The 22917-nt window shown below is 39.2% G+C and overlaps 1 protein-coding gene across 10 annotated transcripts in view; it reads left to right on the top strand.

Annotated features, from left to right (window-relative positions):
* ZRANB3 (zinc finger RANBP2-type containing 3) overlaps positions 1-22917 on the top strand; it is a 362989-nt gene that overhangs the window by 214736 nt on the left and 125336 nt on the right. For 9 of the 10 annotated variants that reach the window (XM_079924961.1, XM_079924959.1, XM_079924962.1 and 6 more), the window contains 2 exons: positions 17379-17784; positions 21405-21602. In XM_079924961.1, coding sequence (XP_079781087.1) covers positions 17379-17784; positions 21405-21602 — 604 coding nt within the window. The remainder of the gene's footprint in view (positions 1-17378; positions 17785-21404; positions 21603-22917) is intronic. The other variant, XM_079924967.1, reaches the window with a different exon arrangement.

Below are 22917 nucleotides of genomic sequence, written 5' to 3'. Positions count from 1 at the left end.
AGTAGGATCTTGTTGTTTATCTATTTTATGTATAGTAGTTTGTATCTGTTAATCCCATACTCCTAATTTATCCCTCCCCTCCCTCCCTTTCCCCTTTGATATTCATAAGTTTGTTTTCTATCTGTGAGTCTGTTTCTGTTTTACAAATAAGTTCAATTGTATTATATTTTAAATTCTACATATAAGTGATAATCATATGATACTTGTCTTTCTCTGACTTACTTCACTTAGTATGATAATCTCTAGGTTTATCCATGTTGCTGCAAATGGCATTATTTCATTCTTTTATGACTGAGTAGTATTCCACTGTGTGTGTTTGTGTGTGTGTGTGTGTGTGTATGCCACAATTTCATCTGTCAGTGGGTATTTAGGTTGCTTCCATGTCTTGGCTATTGTAAGTAGTGCTGCAGTGAACATTGGGGTGCATGTATCTTTTTGAATTAGAGTTTTCTCCAGATATATACCCAGGAGTGGGATTGCTGGATCATATGACAACTCTATTTTTAGTTTTTTGAGGAACCTCCATACTGTTTTCCATAGTGGCTGCACCAATTTACACTCCCGCCAACAGTATAGGAGGGTTCCCTTTTCTCCACACCCACTCCAGCATTATTTGTGTGTGTGTATATATATGTATTATTTGTGTGACATATATATATATACCACATATAAGTGATATCATATGATATTTGTCTCTCTCTATCTGACTTACTTCACTTACTATGATAATCTCTGGATCCATCCATGTTGCTAAAACTGGCATTATTTCATTCTTTTTTTCATTTTTAATATGGCTGAGTGATATTCCATTGTATATTTATACCACATCTTCTTAAACATGGGCATTTGGATTGCTTCTGTGTCTTGGCTCTTATAAATAGTGCTTCTATGAACATTGGAGTACATTATCTTTTCCAATTAGAGTTTTCGTCTTTTCCAGATATATGCCTGGGAGTGGGATTGCAGGATTTCTTATTTGTTGACTTTTTAATGATGGTCATTCTCACTGGTGTGAGGTGGTACCTCATTCCTACAACCAAACAATTCCATTGCTAGGGATATATTCTCCTGCGTGTGTATAAGGGTACATGTATAAGGATGTGTACCAAGTCATTTTTTAGAATGCAGAAAATTGGAAACAACCAAAATGCCTTTCAGTAGGAGAATGGCTACATAAATTGTCATAAGATACTACTTAGAAGTTAACATGAATGAATTAGGTTTATATGCATTAACATGATCAGATTTTGAAAACATAATGTTAGTTTTTTAAATGCTGAGCATACACACAAATATTATGTATTTATGAATACATATATATGTAATAATATATATAAACAAAGATTGGAAGAATACATAATAAATTTATTGCCTCTGGAAGAGGAGGAGAATGGGTCTGAGGAAGACTAAAAATGTGGTAGCAGCTTTATCAGAAATATTTTATTTCTTTCATTTTAAAAAAGTATCAGAAGTAACTATTACAATATTAGTACTTATAAATTTTGAATGGTGGGTATATGGATATTTGTTATATTCTCTGTACAGTAACAGATGCTTTTTGCAGGCCATATATAAACTGAATAAGAAATAGTAGAGAAGCTTATAGTCATTCAAACTGTCTGCTTTTTTTCCTAGCCCTTCTGGAGCAATATAGTGTGAGAGTTATGGGGAGTTTAATTTTAATTTTTGAAAAAATGGATCAGATATTATAGGAATGAAATTGAAGTCTGTACACATTTTCTCATAATGCAAAATTAAAATTTTAATGTCAAGTTTAGTTCCATAAAAACATGTTTTTTATGTGGAATCTTACTAAGTTTCTTATGTATCCTATTTGGAGGGCTAGTATATTTTTCTTTTCTAGAACACTAGAATGCCATTCTGTCAAATTTGCTAAAAAAATAGAAGAATTATTTCTAAGACATTTTTCTTTTATTTTAAAAACTTTTCTTTTAGTAGTGCTTATTATATTATATTTTGGTCTATAAAAATCAATAGATGTCATAGGTATTTAAAAAATATAACTAAAACCATGACTTGTTCTTTCTCTAAAATTCCCTGTTGAACTATGTCTGAGTTAGTTTCTAAGATAAATATTAAGAACTTGAAACACATCTTCCCACATTTATACATGTTTATTGTTTTTAAGTGTCTCTGAAGAAAAATGTATATCTGTGTACAAAGTTTAAAAAAAAAATTGCCTAGTCATCCTTACCAAATCTTGCTTTCCTGAATTAGGTGTTTATCTTTCATAGTTCAGTGTTACCTTGCACAGATTTCTCAATGCATGTCTTTTACACAGATGGTTTTATATAAACTGGAATCTTGTAATGTGGAGACCATTTGTTCAGTTTGCTTTGTTTTGCTTTGTATTTGTTTTTGTTTCTTTGTTTGTTGGCCAGGATGTGAAGTGTGTTTTAAAGGACCTTAGGTGAGGTTGCTGCTCATCGGTTTTTGTCTTTATACCCTCCAGCTTCATGCATCTTAAGAAATGTTCAATTTGTTGAGAGGTCCTAAGGAAATTTAACCAACATGTTTTTCTTCTGAATGTTGCCAGAATTTCAGCATTTCCTATGGGAATTTTTCTATCTATAATGATGTCTTTCAGATCCTTTTTTAAAGCCTTTAAAAAAAATTGCCTACATTTAGCATTTTTAGGATACTTCCAATTTTGCCGATTAAACTTTGCCAAATTAACTAATTTTGCCCATTGTCATCAAAAACTTGTTTAACTAAAATGTTGATAACAGTTCTAACTGGATGGTTTTTAACAGCTTATGAATATTTCTGTAGTGTCAGCATTTTAAGGAACGTTCATTTTATCTCTGTCCCGGCATCTGGCTGCTGCAGCTGGAGGTTAGAGCTGGGGCAAAGAAGAGGGACCTTCCAAGGCCAGAGGAACAGACTATGTGTTAGTCAGTGCATGGCTCAGCCCCGGCCGTCAGCTCTAGAGAAAGAAAGACCAGGAGGCTCAAACAGGAGGAGACCGGGGTGCGGAGAGTGAGTCTGCAGGGCAGGGAGAGGATGAACTGAGGCAGAAAGAGTCAGGAGACTCCAGGTCCTTGGGTCCCTAGTTCCCCATAGTCTTCTTAACCCTCCCAGTATCATCACATTCAAAATGCTGTGGACTCTATAAATGATTTTTTAGAAGGCCAATAAATGTGGTAAATTTGGCAAGTTGGTCTTCAGTGAATTGGGTTTCAGGTGGATTGACTTTCAGCATATGGGCTTTTGGCAAATTGTTTTCTGTGAATTAACCTAGAGCTAATATTAGTATGATTATGGGTCCTGGGGACAGAGAGACCTCTGGTTAGGAAGAAGAGAAGGAGGATGAGAGAATATTTTCCTGAAAAAAATTTTTATATTAGTTTTGCTCTTTCCTGCCTTCTTTCTCCCCTGGGGTTCATTCAGAGCGGCATTATTTTTGTCTCCCTCCTCTCTTAATCAGAATTCTCTGTCTGTCACATAACTCAGCTAATTTATTGGGATTAAAAAATGTATGGAACTGGGGCTAGTACTCTACCAGTATATATGGATATAGGTGTACTGGCTGTTAAATGTTAAGTATTTTGGTAACGGTCCATAGCCACTTCTTCAGTCCCTTCACTGCACTCCCTCACCCCACCGCTAGGGCCTCCTGGACCTCCTTGTTATCCTGCACAGCATGGGCCTCTAGGAGTCTGGTTCATACCCCTGCTGTAGCTGTTGCTAAGTATTTAAATAACACCCTGCATGGAATTAATCCACACAAATGTATGAGTCACAATTCTTTACCGATCCTAGATATATTTACATTTTTAAAGCAGTTATTTATTAACCCAGATGAAACTCAAATTGAAGTCCAACTCAAATGAAAAGAAATAATTCCACCACCACAAGGAAAGCCTAGGTGGCTATCCCTTTAGTAACCAGTCCCGCCTGGGAGTCCATCACCAGGGTGACTGTCTCAGATGCAATCCACTTTCTCAAGCTTCTTCCTTTATTCTACGTTTGAATGTGCATGGCTTCTAAGTACTCTTGGTTTTGCAGTGTTTTGATTTTCCTACATTGGCTTCCATGGAGTGATAAAGTAGGGCATCTCCAGATGGAAGGAGAGAAAGGTATGAGCTATATTATTCTATATTGTCATTTCCAAGTAACTACAGGCTGTTTCTGAATAAAATAGAATGAGTGGAGTATTCAAATAGGAAGCCTGCCTCTCTAATTTTCATTTTTTCCTGCCATCATCTCAGGGGTATCCCTTCTTTTAGCCATAGCTGTGGGAAATTGGGCCCTTCCGTTAACCTCTTTAGGACCTTTTCTGGTCCTCTTTTGGCCCATAATGGATAAGAGCCAGCAGCAGCATTTATGCAGCCATTTTAAGTCCCTAGATCACTAGATGGCTTCTGAGGTCCCTTTCATTTATTTTATATATATATAAAATAATGTATCTGAAGAGAAACTTGGTGTGTAAGAGACTCATAGATAAGTAAAAGAAAGGACTCTAACCTAATATGGGTAACAAGTCCAGCTCCTGTGTAGGATAAATCTTCTTTCTGCTTGGTTTCTCTTCTCCAAATCTCGCTGAGCCAGAGCTGCTTCCATTTCGTTACTTCAGACAGTAGTTCTCTTTCCATTTTGGAACAGATCTCTAGATAGTTCCCAAATTTAGCCACACTGTGGTCTCTGCTTTCCCTCAGCAGTTGTTTTCATTTTTGTAGGCTTTTAGTTCAATTATCTCCCGATTTTCCTTTCTTCTCACTAGCCTCTCCCTGGTTGTCTCATCTTCCTTTCCTTGTGGTAGTACTTACATCTTTGACCTGGCTCACACCCTGCCTTTTCTCTGTCATAATCATTCTTAAGTCCCCTGGTCTGCTGTTCCCAAGGCCACCTAGAACATTCTTCACCCAAAGCAAATTTACATTTGAAACACCCATATTTGCATTAAAAATATACAGGATGATTACTGGTCTGCTGAAAAAAAAATTCTATGTAGTTGAAAATGAACTCTTTTTTTTTTTAATGTATTTATTTTATTTATTTTTGACTGCATTGGGTCTTTGTTGCTGTGCGCGGGCTTTCTCTAGTTGTGGCTAGTGGGGGCTACTCTTCATTGCAGTGCATGGGCTTCTCATTGAGGTGGCTTCTCTTGTTGCAGAGCACGGGCTCTAGGCACGCGGGATTCAGTAGTTGTGGCACGTGGGCTCAGTAGTTGTGGCTCGCGGGCTCTAGAGCACAGGCTCAGTAGTTGTGGCACATGGGCTTAGTTGCTCCATGGCATGTGGCGTCTTCCCAGAGCAGGGCTCGAACCCATGTCCCCTGCATTGGCAGGTGGATTCTTAACCACTGCGCCACCAGGGAAGTCCCTGAAAATGAGAACTCTTAACCACGCTGTGAAATTTAAAAATATGCCCCAAAACTTCAAAAATAAGCTTTACATTTTTTATTAAATGCCAGCATTGTACAAAATGTTTGTTTTGTTGTGAGCTAAGAAGTGCAAATAAGAAATTGTCTCATACATATAAAAAATAACCTTGTTTCCCACATATGGTCTACTTTAAAAAACAGTGAAAGCAAAAAGAAAGTTGACCACAAGAGCTCTATATTCATGAAGTATAAATCATTCTTATCCCAAATCTCTTGTTTCTCAGTATGCTAAAACACTACTTTCTTGAAGGTAACACATCTTAAATTAGAATATTTATTTAATATGTATTTTAGAATTCAAACCATTATGTAAACATGATGTAATTAGTTTGCATAATTGCCTAATAATAAGAACAAGAGGGTAGCCTCATTGTTATGGATAAAGACATAAATCTCTCTGTCACAGCTTACATCATATAGTGCTATTATTAGGCATTTTTCTTGTTTACCTTTATGACTTCATTTCACTCAGTGAAAATAATTAACATGTACTGAGTATTCCCCATAGCCACTGTGCCAAGCCCTTAACACTCATGACCTTATTTAACCTTCACAGCTACACCATAAGGCAGATACTGTTACCATGCCCCCACTAAAGCTCAGGAAGATTAAATTGCCTGCCCAAGTTCATACAGCCAGTAAGTAGCAGAGTTGGGATTTGAACTCAGGCCTTTTTGCTGCAAAGTCTACCTTCATAACCTTGCCAAACTATACTAGTTGCATTAGAGTTAGCCCATTGTGGATCAACAGTTATTTGTGGAATGAAAAGAACATTGAAACACTTCAGTTTGGTTAGCTAGTGTTTATGGGATGTTTACTACTGTTACGGACCAGGGTTCTTGGCCTCCTTAATCAATAGAAATTGATCAGAGGCCAGACAAGAAATTCAGGCAAGGCTCTATTGGGGCCCCTGCTGCAGCAGGGGCGGGAGCGGGAACAAGCAACAGCTTCCCTTGCTTGCTCGCTCAGGGGGAGTAAGCTGGATCCTTATGTGGGGTGAGGGTAGGGGTGTGTCCAGGGGTCAGGCTGGAGTGGGGGCTTAAGTAGTCTGCCCACCCCTTCGGTGGTGTTTTGTGTAGGGAGCATGTGCAGTCGCTGCTTTTGCGCCCAACCCCCTGCTTTTGCTCCCGGCTCTTCAGAAGTGGCAGTTGGGCTTTTTGGTCTTTTTGCATCTTGGTGTCCATAATTTGCCCCAACTGCCATGCACACAGTTATTTTTAGTTTCTTATAGTTTCTTTGTATTTTGTTGCTGGAGGAAACGTTTGTTCAGGTGCAAGCATTGCAGCAAAGGGTCCCAGGTCCCATGTCCCAGCCTGTCTTACTATGTATAGGGTATTCAAAGATTATTCATTATATAAACAGTTATTAAGATTATTATGTATAATTCTTTCACGTTGCTGTACAGCAGAAACTAACACAACATTGTAGGGACTTCCCTGGTGGTCCAGTGGGTAAGACTCCAAGCTCCCAGTGCAGGGGGCCCAGATTCGATCCCTGGTCGGGGAATTAGTTCCCACATGCATGCCTCAACTAAAGATCCCACATGCCACAACAAAGATCCCGCATGCCACAACTAAGAGCCGGCACAGCCAAGAGAAAGAAAGAATCATCTTTCTCAAAAAAAAGAAAGGAAAGAAACTAACACAACATTGTAAGTCAACTATACTCCAATAAAAATTAATTTTAAAAAAGATTATATGAAATGCAAATCAAAACCACAAGGAGATACCACTTCACACCCACTAGAATGACTAAAATTAAAAAGACAGACAACATGTATTGGCACAGATGCAGAGAAATTAGAACATTTATACACTGCTGGCAGGAATGGAAAATGGTGCAGCCATTTTGAAAAACAGCCTGACAGTTTCTTAAAATGTAAAAACACAGATTTAATGTATGACTCAGCAATTCTGTACTCCTAAGGGAGTTGGAAACATATATCCACATAAAACCTAGTACATAAATGTCATAGCAGCATGCCTCATAATAGCCAAAAAATTGAGAACAGTCCAAATGTCTATCAGTTGATGAACGGATAAACAAAATATGGTATATATATATATATATATATATATATATATATATATATATATATATATATCTCCATACAATGGAATATTATTCAGCCATAAAAAGGAGTGAAGTTCTGATGCATGCTGCAACATAGATGAATCCTGAAAACGTTTTGCTAAGTGAAAGAAGACAGACACAAAAGGCCACATGTTGTTTGGTTCCATTTATATTTAGTGGCCAGAATAGGCAAGTACATAGAGATATAAAGTAGATTAGTGGTTGCCAGGGGCTTGAGGGAGGGAGGGATGGGAAGAGGCTGCTTACTTGGTATGGGGTTTCTTTTTGAGGGTGATGGAAGTGTTTTACAATTAAACAGTGGTGATGGTTACATAATTATACTAAAAGGCCCTGAATTAGACACTTTAAAAGAGTGAATTTTATAGTATATAAATAGATTACATCTCACTAAAGGTGTTATTTTCTTTTTTTCTGTTTTTCTTTTTTCTTTTTTTTGGCTGTACCACACTGCAAGCAGGATCTTAGTTCCCTGACCAGGGATCAGACCCGTGCCCCTTGCAGTGGAAGCGCCAAGTCTTAACTACTGGACCGCCAGGGAAGTCCCTAAAGCTGTTATTTTAAAAAGACTATATGCTAGGTGCAAAGATAAGGAAAACAGCTAACTTTATTTTGGAGCTTACTCTGTAACTGGGAGAGATGATCATAAGCGAATCATTTTAATGCAATATAATAAATGTGAAAATAGAGATATATAACCAGGCTCTGGAAACATAGGATAGAATAAATAAATACTTGGGGCATGTGGGAAAGTTTCCCTTGAAAAACATCAGAGCTGGATTATGAAGAATGAGTTCAAAAGGAGTGGGTCCTGGTTCAGGCAGAGGGACCACCAAAAGCATGCCCCAAAGCCCAGTGATAGGAACAGACGTCCTGGGAATGGTAATTCCATGCAAATGTGTGAGTGCAGGGCACACTGAGAAGTGAGTCAAAGGAGAGGAAGCCTGAACCTTTGGCACCAATCAGATGGAGTGGAGCCCACGCATGCCATGCCAAGAAGTTGCACTGTATCCTAGGGAAGTAGTGTAGTGTCATCAGAGGCTTTTAAGCAGATAAATAGCATGGTCAGATTTCTGCTTTCTCAAGGTGCTCCTCGTGGCAGTGTGGGAAATGAATGGGAGGGAGAAGGGACAGAGATTCTTGGAGGCAGCGGGATCTGGGGAATGGATTTCTTCTGCCCTCCCTCCCATCCAGTTTGAACCTGTGGTAAAGGGATTTTCTGTTTCCACTCCTCAGGGGTTTCTCCCCAACCCCAGAGGAGGAGTTGTTAATCTCATTTTTTTCAGCCTGAGAACTTGGGCCACAGTTCAGGGCTAGTGCTTCACAGAGGCATGCTTCTCCTGTACTATGTCTCCACCGGAAGCAGGCCCTGTAGTCTTCTCTGTTCGATTTGGGGTGAGAAGTAGGAAGTCCCATTATGGCCTTGGGTTCTGGTTGGTTTTTTTAATGTACCTTTTACCAAATTTTACTTGGGTGCTTTTAGGCACTTACACGTTTATTACTAAAGCCAGTTCCTTTTTTTTTTTTTTTTTTTTTTTTGCTGTACGTGGGCCTCTCACTGCCGTGGCCCCTCCCGTTGCGGAGCACAGGCTCCGGACGCACAGGCTCAGCGGCCATGGCTCACGGGCCCAGCCGCTCCGCGGCATGTGGGATCTTCCCGGACCAGGGCATGAACCAGTGTCCCCTGCATCGGCAGGTGGACTCTCAACCACTGCGCCACCAGGGAAGCCCCAGCCAGTTCCTTTTTATTCATAAGGCTATTACTATATAAAAGTCTCCTTTGTCAGGGATTCCCAACCGGGGTATGGGGCACTAAACTCCACCCTGAACTCCTAACAGTGGTAGTAGGAATAGAGATAGAAAAATGCCAGACATTTCAGAGGTAGAATCATCATAGTGAGGCCTAGGAGGTACCTGTCTAACAGCAGCAGGTACAGGAGGAGTAGAAGGGATTGAAGCAGGCATTTAAGGGAGATGCCATAACCAGAGGCATGCCAGTAGGTAAGGGCAGGACAAATGGAAGCCATAGGAAGTGATCCAGTTTAGTCTAAAACTGGAGAATCCATAGCAGAGGACTTCATATTAATTTGGTAAACAGTGAAGAGCAAAGAGATTGTGATGGTAGAAGGTGAGCAGGCTTACGGGCAGAGTGAAGACCCTGCTCAGGCCCCCTGGAGTTTGAGGAGCCTCTGAACCACTCAGCTGATGTCTGTGAGGCATTTGGAGGTCAGGCCTAGAGCTTAGGAGAGAGATTATGGCACGTCGGCCCTGATGAATTTACCCCTGTCCGTCATGTTCTAGTGATCCGTGCACTGTGTTATATGTAATATTTTGCTGTGAATTCTAATTGCCCTTATTGAGGTGGCTGTTACCAAAGACATTTGCCTGCACTGCTTTTTTTTTTTAATTGATTTATTTAATTTATTTATTTTTGGCTGTGTTGGGTCTTCATTGCGGTGTGCGGGCTTCTCATTGCAGTAGCTTCTCTTGTCGCGGAGCACAGGCTCTAGGCGCACTAGGGCTTCAGTAGTTGTGGCATGCGGGCTCAGAGCTCTAGAGCACAGGCTCAGTAGTTGTAGCGCACGGGCTTAGTTGCTCCGCAGCATGTGAGATCTTCCCAGACCAGGGCTCGAACCCGTGTCCCCTACATTGGCAGACAGATTTTTAACCACTGCACCACCAGGGAAGCCCAGCCTACACTGCTTTTGATGTCATCTTTAAAAATAAGTAATAACATTTTCCTTTTTACCACTTTGGTTTTTTAACCAGAGTGTTGTTTTATTTTGTTTGCTTTGTTTTCTCTATGCCCACAGAGAAAAACTTGTTGTGCCTACGAGTGGATCACTGCCAAAATTTTATTTAATTAGTACACGGGGATGGACATTGTGTGAAATCTGAAAAAGTCATTTCTTTTTTAGGAGAATTTAAATTCATTTTTCAGTTAGATGACTGAAACCCTACTTTTGTCACTGTATATCCCCTGGCTTGTTTAAATGTTAGTGAAGCCTTTTTACTTCCAGTTCCAATCATCAGTCGCCTGCCATTCAAGAGACCCGCAAGATGTCCCAGTCACCCATTTGTAAACGGTGGTTTTGTTAATTCTTTGGGGAACAGGAGAGGAAAGACATGAGGCAGTACTGGTTTCCCCCAGAGCTGCCCTTTGATCAAAGTCTATTAAACCCGACACCAGTGCTCTTGTTGGTGACGTGTGCTGCACTGGAATGGCACCAGGCTTTGAAGTGTTTTATTGTGTTTTATGAGTTTAACCAGATTTCCTTTTCCTCTCCTTCGGTTCTAATAACAGACTTTTAATCCTATCATCATGGCCAGGGGATTTGTCTCTAAAGAGCAGTTGTTTACCATGGTGCAAAACAGAGCAAATGTATTAGGTCCCTGAACCTTTCAAATAAACACACGCATTTTGCCACCTTAAGCATTTTGCAGTTTTTATTCCCAGCACTTCTCACCAAAAGCAATATTTCTTCTTTTGCTTTTCAAAAACAGTATTGAACAAAAGACAGGAACACAGTAACTGAGTGTCAGCTGTATAACTGAGGGCAGGAATATGTTCTTCTGTTTTCTACATTTCTTATTACACAGGCATGTTGACTTAACTGTATTTTCTCCAAAGCCTTGTGATAAAAATCACTATAATCTTAGATTGCTCCTCTTATTTAGAAACACCTACTTTTAAGTTCCTTATTCATCACACATTAAAAGGGTCACTTAATACAGTTTCTTTACAAATAGTCATGATTTACTGTAAGATTTATTGTAAGATAATTTACAAATATCTTGCTATCTTTAGTAATTTAACCAATGGACCAACAATTTCTTCTGACAAGGACAACAGTAAGCTAAAAACAAAATCAGCTGGCTGAATCTTCTTTACCTCTTGTCTGAGGATGAAACTCGATTTTCATTAGTCCAGAGCTGCGGCACCGGAGATGATTTCATTCAGCTCCTTGGTGATGACAGCTTGGCGGATGTGAGCTGGATGGACAATTTCAGGGGTTTCTCAGGCTCACTGAAGGCCTCTTGTGAGAGGCCCATGGATCCCAAGTTAAGAACTCCTATTCAGTAAACCTTTTAACCCTTCTCTGTTCCCACCTAATGCATGTAATTATCGTCAGGATGTGTCCCAGAGATTTTCTCACCTATTTCTCTGTCAGTCATAGCCATTGAATGTCAGAGAAACCTAACCAACCAACTTCCTGCCTGACTGCTCAGAGGCTTCAATCTAAAAACATACAACTGATAATATAGACCAGGTTTCTAATTGATTATCTCAAAGGAAGTCTTTATTATTCCTGTTAGGCCTTATGCTTCTGCCAGCCCTGTGGCTGGGGCACTAACTCGTAAGGTCCACTACCTGTAACCACATTCATCATTGTGCAGTTTAGCCATCATAACATTAAAGTCTACTGATTAATCTTGTCCTCTCCTTTTTCTAAAATTATACCTCAAGTGTATCCTTTGGTTCCCAAAATTATATAAAATGATCCCCTTTCCACCCACGGCTCCTTTTCTGTATTTTATATTCTCCAGTCTCACTTTATTTTTACCCAAGCAGCCATGATTTCAAAATTGCCCCCATACTGGCTACTCCCAGGCACTGTAAGTTAACCCTTGTTGTGGTGGAGGTATACATCAATTTCTGATTGCTGTCAGTCACTGCTAACCTTTACTCTCAACCTGCTTCTGATACATAATGGGAGTTTCTCAAATGCTAATTTCTAAAATTAGTCACTGCTTACATAGTAAATGAAGTTATTTTTAAAACGTCTTAATTAAATAGCTTAATTAAAGAGGTCAGCTGTAAGACCTGATATTTTAAGGCCCTGAGAATTTTTTTTAAGATTTCTTAGGTTTTGGGGAGGGTTGTTTTTTTATAAACAAATCTGAAATAATCTTTTTAATTTTTATTTTTTGGTGGCGGGGAGATGGAGGGATTAAAATGTTTTGGACAGCTGGAAACAAATCCTTTAAAATGTAGCATGGGACAAAAGATGCTGATGTTATTATTCAGCATAGGTGACAGTGGCCTGCTTTATATATTTTATTTATTTTACTTCTTGTATTCTTTGTTTTTGACATTTTATTTAGCTGTTTTACTTGTTCCTCTTTAAAAAGCATATCTAGGAGAAGGGCCAGTTGAGGGAGTGGGGTAAGGCAGTAAACTGAAAATAAACATATTAACTGGAAGACTCCATTATCAATGGTGAAATCCTTAGCACCCTTCTCCTGATCAGCCCCCAGGTCACTGGTAGCCAGCATTGTATCCTTCCGGCAGGAGATTGAAGGACTCCTTTCTGGAGAAATTGACTGGACCCAAAAAAGACTATGGAGCCTGAAAGGGACCCCCTGACAAACAGTCACTGATGACCTTTAGTGAGGTCCCCCACTTGGAATTTCCAATGGCATTTTAGTGTCTTATTCTTAAATGTGAATGGACAGTGAAGGCCACCAAGTTTGGAGGAAATCCTCTCATGGGTGATGCAGAGACAAAAATAAGCATGCAAGACAAGAAAGGATACAAAAGAAGCAGAGATGGTGTAATGAGCTGAAGTAAACAAACAAAGAGCCTTTCATTGATATTCACAGAGAAGTAAAAGAAATTACTGCACCCAAGAAACAAGAACAAGGAAAGGGAAAAATCAGAGAACGAGGAAAAGCTCTTAGAAATTGAACTTGTAATATCAGAAAATAATAATCTGACAAGGATGGAAAGGAAGACAATGAGGAAATCACACAAAAAGTAAAACAAAGAGAAATGGAAAAGTGTGCAAAAAAGTGAAGAAGATCAAATGATCAGTTCAGAAGATTTTGCCTAATAGGAATTCCAGAAAGAAAAGACAGAGACAACACAGGAAGAAAAAATAATATAAGAAAATCTCCCAGATCTGAAGGACATGGGTTTTTCTGATTGAAATGCTCCCTGAGTACCTAGGATAATGAATGGAAACCAAAACACAGGCACACTAAAGCCACTACTCTCCTGGCTTTTCTACCCTTCTTACTGTTCCTTCTGTTCCCTTCCTCGGTATCTCTTCCTCCTCGTTCCACCCTTAATGTCCCTCTGCTCATGTCCATGACTTTTACTTTTTCTTACTTCCTCCTCCCTTTGTTCATGACATCCAGGCCTCTGACTGTAACCACCTCTGTATGTCAGTGGTTCCCACATGTGCAAATCCAGGTGTCTCTTTCCCTTGAACTCTGGACCTGCTTCCTGGAACTCGCTACCCTGGCACACACCAGTCCTCACACATGTCTAAAAATGAACTTTTATTTCCTTACCTCTTCTCTTTTTGTCTTCTAATGAGCCCATTTATCTTCCTATATTCCCTATTACAGTAACTGAAAATGTCATCCCTGCAATGGAGTCCGAGTATCACTGTGGTCCCCTCCATCTTCCTCACCCCTCACGTTCAATCAGTATGTCCTACTCTATCTACTTGGTGATAAGCCCCGTGTGTCCTAAGTTCCTAGGCAACCCTCCTATTCCTTCATTCTTATGTATGAGGTCATTGGAAATTTGAGGAGGAAATCTGTGGCATGAAAAATGTGAACAAAAATAAACTAATACAAGAATTGATCATAGAGATAACTTTTTAAAAACTAATTTGTAGTTTTAGATTTGAGATGACATTGCAAATATAAATAAAATCAGAATACTATTTAAAAAAAAAAGGAACAAGAAGGAACTTCTAGATATTAGAGGGAATTCCCAGTGGTTAGGACTCAGCGCTTTCACTGCTGGGCCCCGGGGTTCAGTCCCTGGTCGGGGAAGTAGGAATCCTGCAAGCCACGCACTGCAGCCAAAACAAACAAAAAACAGAACAAAAAAAGAACACAGATGTTAAAAATATGACTGCCAAACTGAAATAATGTTATGGAAGGGTTGAAAGATAAAATAGAGCTAAACGCCAAGAGTTTAGAGGGTAAAAAGACAAAAGGAAGGAAAATATGAGAACAAAAGATGGCATAAATATCTAGGTTCAACATTCTGCTAACAGGAATTCCAGAAAAAGATAAAAGAGAAAATGAAGAGGAAGAAACTATCAAGGAAGAATAGAAGTTTCTAAAAACTAAAGATGATCAATACTATACAAAATTAATAAGGTGTTCAGAGTGCTGGGCAGAAAGCATATAGATATAGATGACACAGATAGAGATATATAGACATTGATCATTGTGAAATTTTAGAATACCAGGGATAAAAAGGCCCCAGAAGCCTCTAAAATGAAGAAAGAGTTTGCAGCCTACAAAGGAACATTGTCAGTATCATCAGATGTTGGAAGAAATAGAGCAATGTCTTTAAAGATTTTGAAGAATTGTATGCCCAACAAAACTACTGAGAGTTAGGGCAAAATCAGGTCATTCATTTCCAGACATGTACAGGGACTCAGAAAGTTAACCTGTCGTGTAAAATCATTGTGGTTTAACTAGAAATAGCCGGTAGAATTTGTTCACATTTGCTGAACATTTGCCAATATTTTCAAAATTCTATAAGCTCTCTTTGCAGTCCTATTATATGGAATAGAACATTCTCTTTAGATGCATAACTCTCTTTGTATCCTTGTTACTTTTTTAACACCAAACTCCATTAGTCTGATAATCTCTCTGCTTTCCTCCACCCTTTCTTAGAATTTCCCTTGTGCATTGTTTTAAAAATCTTGTCTTATTGATTTCATTCTTTATATTTTAATCTAAATTCTGTAACTTCCACAACTTATTAGATAACTTTTTAATAGTATATGAGAATATATAAATAACAGTCATACAAAATCAAAGTTGTACATTATTGGGGGGTGGTACCTTTTTTCCTATAATATATGTTTTAATTTTACCAATATGGGAACAACATAAATATTCCTTCTTCTTTTCTTACCTTTTTAACCTTTTTTGAAATTAAAAAATTTGTGATTATATATAATCGTAAAATTTGCCATCTTAACCATTTTTAGTGTATTATTCAGTGACATTAATTACATTCACAATGTTGTGCAACCATCACCACTATTTTCAAAACTTTTTTATTACCCCAAACAGAGACTCTGTAACCATTTAGCAATAACTCCCTGTTTCCCTTTCTTACAGCTCCCGGTAACCACTAATCCTTCTGTCTCCATTAATTGGCTAAATCTTTCTTATGCAACACTACTAAGAAAGAAAGATAAGATTTATTATGTAAACTATCTCTTTGCAATATTTGGATGTCATTATCTATAGTGTCTGTCTCTGTAATCTATTGTGGCATAACAAATTACCCCAAAACTTAGTGCCTTAAAACAACAATAGTTATGTATTATTTCTCATGGTTTCTGTGGATAAGGAATTCAACCAGGGTACAATGGAGATGACGTATCTGCTCCATGAGGACTGGGACCTTTGCTGGAAGATCCCGAGACTGGGAGCAGGAAACATCTGAAAGCCTCTTCACTCCCATGTCTGATAATGGATGCTGGCTGTCACCTAGGGGCCTACATGGGACTGTCAGGTTGAATACCCATACATGGTTTCTCCATGTGGCCTGGGCTTCCCCACAACATGCTGGCTATGTTTCAAAGGCTAGTGTCCCTCCCAAAAGATATAGAGAAGAAGAGACAGAGTGCCAGCAGCCACATTAGCTTCTAGAACCTAGCCTCAAAAGTCACACAGTGATACTTTCACTGCATTCTGCTGGTTGAGACTGATACAAAGGTCCACCCAGGTTCAAGGGAGAGGAACACAGACCCCACCTCTAAATGTAGGTGTGTCAATGTCACAAGTACACGAAATGGGATAAGAATTGGTATGACCATTTTTGGAAATGCAGTCTGGCACAGTGTGTGTCCACCATGGTACCCAATTCAGGCCTTAGCAGGACTGCTCTAAAATTAACTCCTTTAATTTACCTTAACTGCTGGCTAATCATTTGTGGAGATGGGTATCCTCCTTTCTCTAGGAGATTGAGATTTACACATTGAAAAGAAGATGAAAAACATGAGACAGTGAAGTTGCTGTTCTTAGAAAAGAGAGATATATTTCTTAAAAAGATAATTATTGGGCTTCCCTGGTGGTGCAGTGGTTGAGAGTCTGCCTGCCGATGCAGGGGACACGGGTTCGTGCCCCGGTCTGGGAAGATCCCACATGCCGTGCGGAGCGGCTGGGCCCGTGAGCCATGGCCGCTGAGCCTGCGCATCCGGAGCCTGTGCTCCGCAATGGGAGAGGCCACAACAGTGAGGGGCCCAAGTAACGCAGAAAAAAAAAAAAGAAAGAAAAAAAAGATAATTGTTAAATTGTGTCTATTAAAGAAGCTGTTCTAATTGATATCTTTAATGCTATTTGAAAAATACTCCCTGGTCAGGAAAGTATTTTAATATGAAAAACATATTGTTTATGAACATTGTTCGTGTTTATGGTTTGGTCATGAAAACATTTTTCTAGGTCTTGATTGACTTGAAATTTTTAAACACACAGTGGCCTCCTTTCCTTGACATACATCTAGAGCAGATAGTTTATAAAGTATATTTTTATTATATAACTCATATAGCCAAGTTACCTAACTTCTCTAAAGCTTTAGTGTCCTCATCTGAAATATGGGAAGAATAACAGTACTAGTACCTGCCTCACAGAGCTAGCATGAGGATTAAATGAGTCGATTTATATAAAGTACTTGGCACATTGTAAGTGCTAAAAAAAAGTTAGAAAGTATATGGAGGTGTTAGTGGTATTCTACATGTATGGATATATGAAGAGTCATTGCATGATTGAATTCATTTCCAACAAGAGATTCAAAAGATAAAGGAATATGGCCAATGAAAAGAGTTTGTTAACCTGTTTCATTTAGGAAGAACATACTCAATAGCCTCTTAATTTAATACCTTTATTTTTCCTAGTTTGAAAAAGAAAAACAGCATGATATTCGATCATTCTTTTTACCAAACCCTAAGAAGAGACAGTTGGTGACCTCCTGTGATGAATCAAGGGTCTTCCAGGAGAAAAATACTGTAGTACCTGCAGACCTTGGAAAAACAGCTACAAGAGATTATGAAAGTGATCTTGAACCTGAAGCTAAAAAAATGAAATCAGTCACCACCGATGACCACTGCAGTCCCCTGGAGGAGAAACCATCCCAGCCCGGGCAGACCAAAGCTCCGCTCATGGACAGGGTCTGTGAGGCCAAGGCCCAGGCCACCACTCCACCCCTTCCTGGTGAAGGCTGGCAGTGTGCTCTCTGCACCTATATTAATAACTCAGTGTTACCTTGCTGTGAAATGTGTGAGAATCCTCAGGGCAGTGCCGGTGAGTACACAGAGGGCAACCATGAGGGGGGCTGTCAGTGGTGTCCTCAGATAACCTGTGCTTTTAGAGACAACTGCTATCATCAGAGATCTGTGTGACTGGGTACCAACTTTAGCTTTTAAGCTGGAGGAAGAACTTCACATAGTGAAGACTGTGAATTTATCCCCTTGTGGAATGTGAAAATCTCCCAGTTCTGTCAAGAATGTATATCCCCCAGCGTCTGTGACATGGCATTAATTTGGCACAAATGGACATTTCTGATTAATGCCAACAGGATGTGAATTCAGTGGGCAGGAATAGAAGCTCTGTTGCTATGGCAGCAAATATGCCTTATAGTCATAGACCTGCTGTTTTCTTTCTTTTGTAGATAATACTCGTTTTTAAATAAATTACAGATTATTATTTTTAATAGCAAAATGAATCCAGCGTAGCTTCTTTGCCTAGTAAAATATACATTGTGCCAATGTTTCTTCCATGACAAATCATAAAAATTCCTCTATAGATCTTCTTTTAAAAACCAATTTCCTGTCTATTTTATGAATTTATTCTTTTCTAAAACATGCTATTTAAAACTAGAAATCATAAACATACCCCAGAGTATATTTTTCTAGCATGATATGCCATTTTCTGATGTTTTATTTTTGAAATGATTATTAACAACTGTGGTTGTCTTAAGAAAAGATCATTAGTATTCCTTTTGTTTCCAATTTTAGAGACCATTTTTATGGCAACTGAAAATGCCAAGTTGACCGTTTTGGAAACTGGAAAAGATCATAAATAAAATAAAATTTTATCAACTGTAATAATTATACACATCCACTTTTCCATCTTATGTGAATTATTCTGAGTATTGACATTAACGAAGACTCAGCAAAGATAGAAGCTCTGATGCTCCAGTTCCTTCCTGCTTTCCTTGCTCTCCTCTGCCTTAGTTTTGATGTGAAAGAAAATGTAATCAGTAGCTGAGTCTTTCCTCCTTCAATTCTGGGTGTTCCTACCAAAACTGACAAGTCTGCCATCTGGGTGGTTATATTTGTAATGTGGACACCTGTTGTCTATGAACTAAATTGGAGCCACAAGCTTATTCCATATAATATCTCCCACAATTTGCATTATCTCATTCAATTTCCAACTGCTACAGGCAATAAAAATAAAATATCTCGTGACTACAAAATAATATCAGTTCACATGAAGTCTATAAATTGAGTGACTGAGCAATAAAAATCATAGTTTAATAGGGTTTTTTCTTTTTTTTTAATTTTTGACTGAGTTGGGTCTTTGTTGCTGAACGTGCGGGCGTTCTCTAGTTGCGGCAAGCGAGGGCTACTCTTCCTTGTGGTGTGTGGGCTTCTCATTGCGGTGGCTTCTCTTGTTGCGGAGCACGGGCTCTAGGCATGCGGACTTCAGTAGTTGAGGCTCACGGGCTCTAGAGCGCAGGCTCAGTAGTTGGGGCGCACGGGCTTAGTTGCTCCACGGCATGTGGGATCTTCCCGGACCAGGGCTCAAACCTGTGTCCCCTGCATTGGCAGGTGGACTCTTAACCGCTGCACCACCAGGGAAGTCCTAAAAGGGTTTTATAGTTCTGATTTTTCTCTGTGATACTAAGAGCAGCAATGAAGATTTCTAGAACCATGATTTAATAAGCAAACTGTCAAGCAGTCTAAGAAAAACAAAACACCTTTTGTGAATATGAAACAGTCTGATTAAGAGCAATACATATTCTTTCTTTTTTCTTTAAATCAATCTATTTATTTATTTATTTACTTTTGGCTGTGTTGGGTCTTCATTGCTGTGCGCAGGCTTTCTTTAGTTGCAGCGAGCAGGGGCTACTCTTCGTTATGGTGCGCAGGCTTCTCATTGCGGTGGCTTCTCTTGTTGCAGAGCATGGGCTCTAGGCGCGCAGGCTTCAGTAGTTGTGGCACACAGGCTCAGTAGTTGTGGCGCATGGGCTTAGTTCCTCCGCAGCATATGGGATCTTCCCGGACCAGGGCTCGAACCCGTGTCCCCTGCATTGGCAGGCGGATTCTTAACCATTGTGCCACCAGGGAAGTCCCCAAGAGCAATACATATTCTAAGTAATGGTGATATTACTGTGTATGATAGTTATAATTATTAGATTAATACTACTGCAGTTTGACATAATGATTTCCAACCTTGGTGTGGTTGCATCCCAAAAGCATTAAAAAGCAGAATTAATTCTAATCCATCTACATTTTAGTTTAGTTTATTATTTTAAACTTTTTATTTTATATTGGAGTATAATTGGTTAACAATGTTGTGTCAGTTTCAGGTGTATGACAGAGTGACTCAGTTATAGTATACATGTATCCATTCTTTTTCAAATTCTTTTCCCAATTGGGTTGTTACATAATATTGAGCAGAGTTCCCTGTGCTGTACAGTAGGTCCTTGTTGGTTATCCATTTTAAATATAGCAGTATGTAGATGTCTATCCCAAACTCCCTAACTATCCCTCCCCCCCCATAATTCATCCAAATTTTTAAATCAATACCTGCCATATAACAGTTTGAGGAAACAGTGGAATTCAAAAACTTAAAGGAGCAATATTAAGATATAGGACTGGAAGGTCCTATAAAGGTTGCTAATGCAGTCTCTAGTATGTTAGATAAAATTTGGTATAATATACATTGAACACTAGTATTGTGCTTTGTTCTTAACAGCTAGTGCTTATACTCAGCATCTTATAGCTCATATGCCCAGATTGGATGTATCTTGAATTCCAGATTGGATGTATCTAGTGGCCTATGTAACATCTCCACCTGGATGTCCAAATGGGTACCTCAAGCTTAACTTGTCCAAAATGGAATTCTTGATTCACCACCACCACATCTAACACTAAATCTTCTCTCCCCCCATCTTCCCCACATCGTGTTAAAAAAACCTAGAGGCAGCATCTTTGATTCTTCCCTTTCCTGCCACTTCATGAAGTTCTGCTAGTATAACCTCTACAATATATCTTGATTCCAGCCACTTCATCTTCACTGCTACCGTCCCACTGGAAGCCACCATCATCTCTCTCTCAGGACCTCAGAAGCCTCCCTGAGGCTGGTCCTTCTCTACACAGCAGAGTGATCCTTTAAAAACTCAGATCATTACATTCCTTTGCTTAAAACCCTTTAATGGCTTCCAGTTACACTAAGAATCTAATCTAAGAATACAGGCCCCCTGGGGCCAGGCTTCCTAGATTCCTGAGCAGCTCTCAGCTCAAAAGGGCCTGCTGACTTTTCTCCTCCTACCCCATCCCCTTACTCACTTACTCTCTTTATCTGAAAAGATCCTATTTGTTTACCTGTTTATTTCTGCCCCTTGGAATGGAATCCCCAGGAAGCAGGGAAATTTCTGTCTTGTCTTCTGCTCTGCCTCTCCAGCACCTAGAGTAGTACTTGGTCTTTAGTGACTCCCGATGCATGTTTTGAAAGAAAGAACAAACATTGTTGACTTTGTTTCTTTTTATAAAACCTAGCTGTGACTTTTTTTTAACCTTACTTTTCTATATTGGGCTTAGAGTACATAATGACTTTACCTAAATGTAAATTATTTGTTTGATTTTAATAAACAAATTAATTTGTTTATTTGTTGTATAAATTTGTTCTACAAATAGATAGCCTCCACCACACCCAGTATAAAAACAGAAACGAGAAAGATGATTCTCGGAAAGACACCTCCGAAAAAATATGGACTAGTTCTGACGGGGAAAAACAAGTCCTTGCACATTCAGCACCTGAACCGTTAGCTGGGAGCCAGGAAGAAGTTTCAAAAACTGAGGGTGAGGACAGACTCACACCCCAGCCAGGTGATGGTAAGTCTTGCTTCCATTTCCAGGATCCAAATAATAACCACATACGTAGACACATAATACTGTTAGTAGACTTGCGATTACTACCTTGTTCCAGGTTCCTTGTATTCCCTTTTGTATTAAAAATACCAACTACTTGTAACTACATACATAAGCACCAGATGGCTGGAAGAGCAGAGCTGCTGACATTCAGATGTTACACAGAGAGCTAAACCCATACGTGGCCGCATGTACTATCTCAGGCCTGTTGCCCGGCCTCCACCGAGCCTGGCCCATTCTCCCGGTGAGAGGGTGGTTTTAATGTTTGGGGGTTCCTGTGGACCATGTGGATTGTTGTAAGATTGACAGATTATTAACAGCCACTTAGGAGGTCATTAACCCTTCACACATGAATTTCTTTTAAATGGCTACAATTAATTGGCATATTTTATATTTAGGGTTTTGAGGGTTTTTTTTTTTTTTTAATAATTTCAAGACTGTGTGAATCATGACTGTGTTTGGAACCAGCCATGTAGTGTCTCAGATTTATTTACTTTTTTGTTGTTTCCATTCATCGTTTATAGCAGTGATGGTTGGCAAATACCAGCCTATATGTCATACATCACTCTTTATGGGCCAACTGGCAAAAGATTGTGAGTACTTTTGGGTTATTTTCTTTGTTACTCAGTTGGTGACCATAGTAACCCACAGGTTGATGTTCTCATTATAACAACCCCAAAATGGTTGGGATGGACTGTCAGTTTTTCTTTTAAGGTAGTTGCTGTTAAACATAGATAATTTAGAGTTGGGTTCATAGGTCTTAAATGAAATGTTCCTTTAAGTATTTCTGAGCTCAGGGCATCCTCCTTTCTTCTTTACTCAGCTTTCCTTTCCTCTAATTCCTCAAGGTCTTCCCAGAACTGTCTTACAATGGATCCTGTTTAGATCTGTTAATTTTAACGGCCTTTAAGTAGACAATGTAGACTCAGACTCTTTGTCTCTAGTTTCCTTGTTCTTGCTGTGACAGTCCCTCCAGTGGTGATGAAGCTGTTGCTCTAGGATAGCGTACTGCTCAGTTAACTAAACATCAGACTCAGAATCAGCAACTGGCAATTGTCGTCAGCTGGGCCATGAGTCTCTCCATCTATGGCAGGGAAATACTGGCATATTAGTTACAAATTGGTCCCTTGATGAACATATATGTTAGCTTTACTTACACATACTTTTCAAAAATCACTAGACTTTTATTTATTTATTTACCAGAGTATACTTGCTTTATAATACTGTGTTAATTTCTGCTGTGCAGCAAAGTGAATCAGCCACACGTGTACATATATCC

Source organism: Stenella coeruleoalba (assembly GCF_951394435.1).
Source record: "Stenella coeruleoalba genome assembly, chromosome: 6".
Classification (NCBI taxonomy): domain Eukaryota; kingdom Metazoa; phylum Chordata; class Mammalia; order Artiodactyla; family Delphinidae; genus Stenella; species Stenella coeruleoalba.
This window is presented reverse-complemented; position numbering and strand designations above follow the sequence as displayed.